Source organism: Lathyrus oleraceus, chromosome 2 (assembly GCF_024323335.1).
Source record: "Lathyrus oleraceus cultivar Zhongwan6 chromosome 2, CAAS_Psat_ZW6_1.0, whole genome shotgun sequence".
In the NCBI taxonomy this organism is placed as follows: Eukaryota; Viridiplantae; Streptophyta; class Magnoliopsida; order Fabales; family Fabaceae; genus Lathyrus; species Lathyrus oleraceus.
Window position 1 is genome coordinate 145,139,381 of NC_066580.1, and position 2,423 is coordinate 145,141,803.

A 2,423-nucleotide genomic window follows, 5' to 3' on the forward strand; every position below is an offset into this window, starting at 1 on the left:
GGAAAACAACAATGACTAAATATGTGATGATTGCTATACCTATGGATTTAATTGCAGGTTTAGATGCAGATATTTGCAGGTTTACCTACAAATTTATCATAAGATATACCTACCATTATCCGCGAAAGTTTTAGGGGAGGATAGTTATTAATAAGAGAATCTACGTGAAACATGTTTCCTAAGAAAATTTTGCTAAAATCAACCTTTGGTTGTTAGAACACAAAGAACAAACAGTATTCATTAATTTATTGTAAAACAAATGATAATATTACACAATTTCTCTCATGATGATATATGATTGTCCTCCTTAAAACTATTCAAATTTGTCATCACATGCTAGACGATAACTCGGTATTGCGTGCAAGTGTTGAGCTCTAGGTATAGTGAGTCCAAATTTTTCTTCCATGTTCAAATTTGAAGGAGTAATATTAGGTGGAAGTTGCCAATCAAAACAATGCACCAATTGAGCTAAAATCAATTTTACATTAATCAAACCCAAATGAATCCCAGGACAGCGTCTCCGACCAGAACCAAATGGTATACACTCAAACTCTTGTCCATGAAAATTCATTTTCTTATCCATAAATCTTTCGGGATAAAACTCTTCAGCATTTTGTGACCAAACATAATGAGATCTTCCTATTGCCCATGCATTTACTATAACTCGTGTCTTTTCCTTTATAAAATAACCATCAATTATTATATTCTCTCTACATTCACGAGGGACTAGTAAAGGTCCAACCGGATAAAGTCTTAATATCTCATCAACCACCATATCTAAGTAATTTAAATTCTTCAAATCTTTCTCTTCAACCATTCTCATATGTCCTATCTCATTTTGTATCTCATCTTGAAGTTTTTTCATTATTCTTGGATTCCTTAAAAGTTCAGATAACGCCCACTCAATTACAGATGCAGATGTATCGGTTCCCGCTGCTATCATGTCTAGTAAAATTGCCTTCATGGTGCTTCGATCAATGACAATGACGGGATTTTGTTCATTTTCGAGATCAATGGTTTGGTGCATAATTGATAGGAGTGTGTCTATGAAATCTTCGTTACGAGTTTTGTTAGCATTAGTAATTTGTTCATGCTCTTTTATTATCATCTCTAATACCTCATCAAGTGCTTTACTTGTTTTCTTGCAGGCATGTGTTAATCCCTAATAAAGAGTTAAATTAATAGTATCCATTATTAATTGAATATTTTCACTTATTTTACGAAAACCATGAAAGCACATAAAAAAATATTGAATACATACCTGAAGATCAAAAGGGCCTAGCCAAGGGATGTAATCAGCAAGATTAAAAGCTCCAGACAAAGTCAATGTTTGTTGAACCAACTTCTTCAAGTCAAATTGCTCATCTTTACTTCTACCAAACAGCATCTTATACATAATATTTTCAACAAGATTTACTACAGCATCACTAACATCCACAACCTCACCCACTAAAGCAGCTTTCTCCAAAGATTTAACCAAAACACCCAACTCTTGTTTTCTAATAGGAGCAAACATCTCAACTTTAGAAGCACTAAGAAGTTTCAAAGTGCAAAGTTTTTTCACACTACGCCAATAAGGACCATGCTCAGAGAAAGCTAACCCTTTAGAACCGTAAGAGAAGATCTCAGATGCTTGAGTCTTTGGTCGGTTTGCGAAAACTAAGTCATGAGTTTTGAGGAACAATTCTGCAGCTTTTGAAGATGAAATGACAACAGCTGGTACTTGACCAAGCTTAAAGGACATGATTGGGCCATATTTTTTGGAGAGTGATTGAAGTGTTCGATGAGGAAGTTTGCCTAACATGTGAAGGTTTCCGATTATAGGTAGTGTTGGTGGACCTGGTGGCTTCTTGTGTTTTTGTTTTGGATGAAAGAAAAGTTTGAATAAAAGATAAGTGAATGTGAAAGTGAAGAGAATGAAAGAAAGTATTGCAGCAGAAGACATCTTTACAAATATGAATGGTTTTGGTTTGGGTGAAGTAAGTAACATGGTTAATAAGGACTTTGAAGAACTCCAAGTCTATCTCATCTTTAAACTAGTGAGTGGCGATGCTTTCTTTCTCTGTCGTTATCTCAGATCCAATATTGGTAACGTTTTCGTACATATAATTATTTCTTGATAAGAATTTCTTACAGCCCAACAATCAGCATCTTATGCAAAGAAAACAAGAATTCTTTAGTGTTAGATCACTTACATACCATACCATCCTACACAAAGCTTACTGAAAATTATGACATAAGGTAATTTTTTTGATACTACTAAATGCATTATTTGCTAAGAATAATACATGGGATAAAACATAATTAAGAATAAAACTTCCTTATTAAATTTGAATTGCATTATTACAAGGCTGTAACTCTCTTATATATACAATGGTTAATTAGTTGCAACAAACTAAGGCGGAAGTTATAACAAACTAAAA

The 2,423-nt window shown here is 33.6% G+C and overlaps 1 protein-coding gene across 1 annotated transcript; it reads right to left on the bottom strand.

Annotated features, from left to right (window-relative positions):
• Positions 1-224: 224 nt before the first annotated feature.
• On the bottom strand, positions 225-2,069 carry LOC127118557 (cytochrome P450 CYP736A12). Its single transcript, XM_051048769.1, has 2 exons — positions 1,262-2,069; positions 225-1,162 (listed from the first exon to the last, which is right to left on the bottom strand). The coding sequence occupies exons 1-2, from the start codon at positions 1,988-1,990 to the stop codon at positions 314-316; spliced, it is 1,578 nt and encodes a 525-aa protein (XP_050904726.1). The 5' UTR covers positions 1,991-2,069; the 3' UTR covers positions 225-313.
• Between the last annotated feature and the right edge of the window lie 354 nt (positions 2,070-2,423).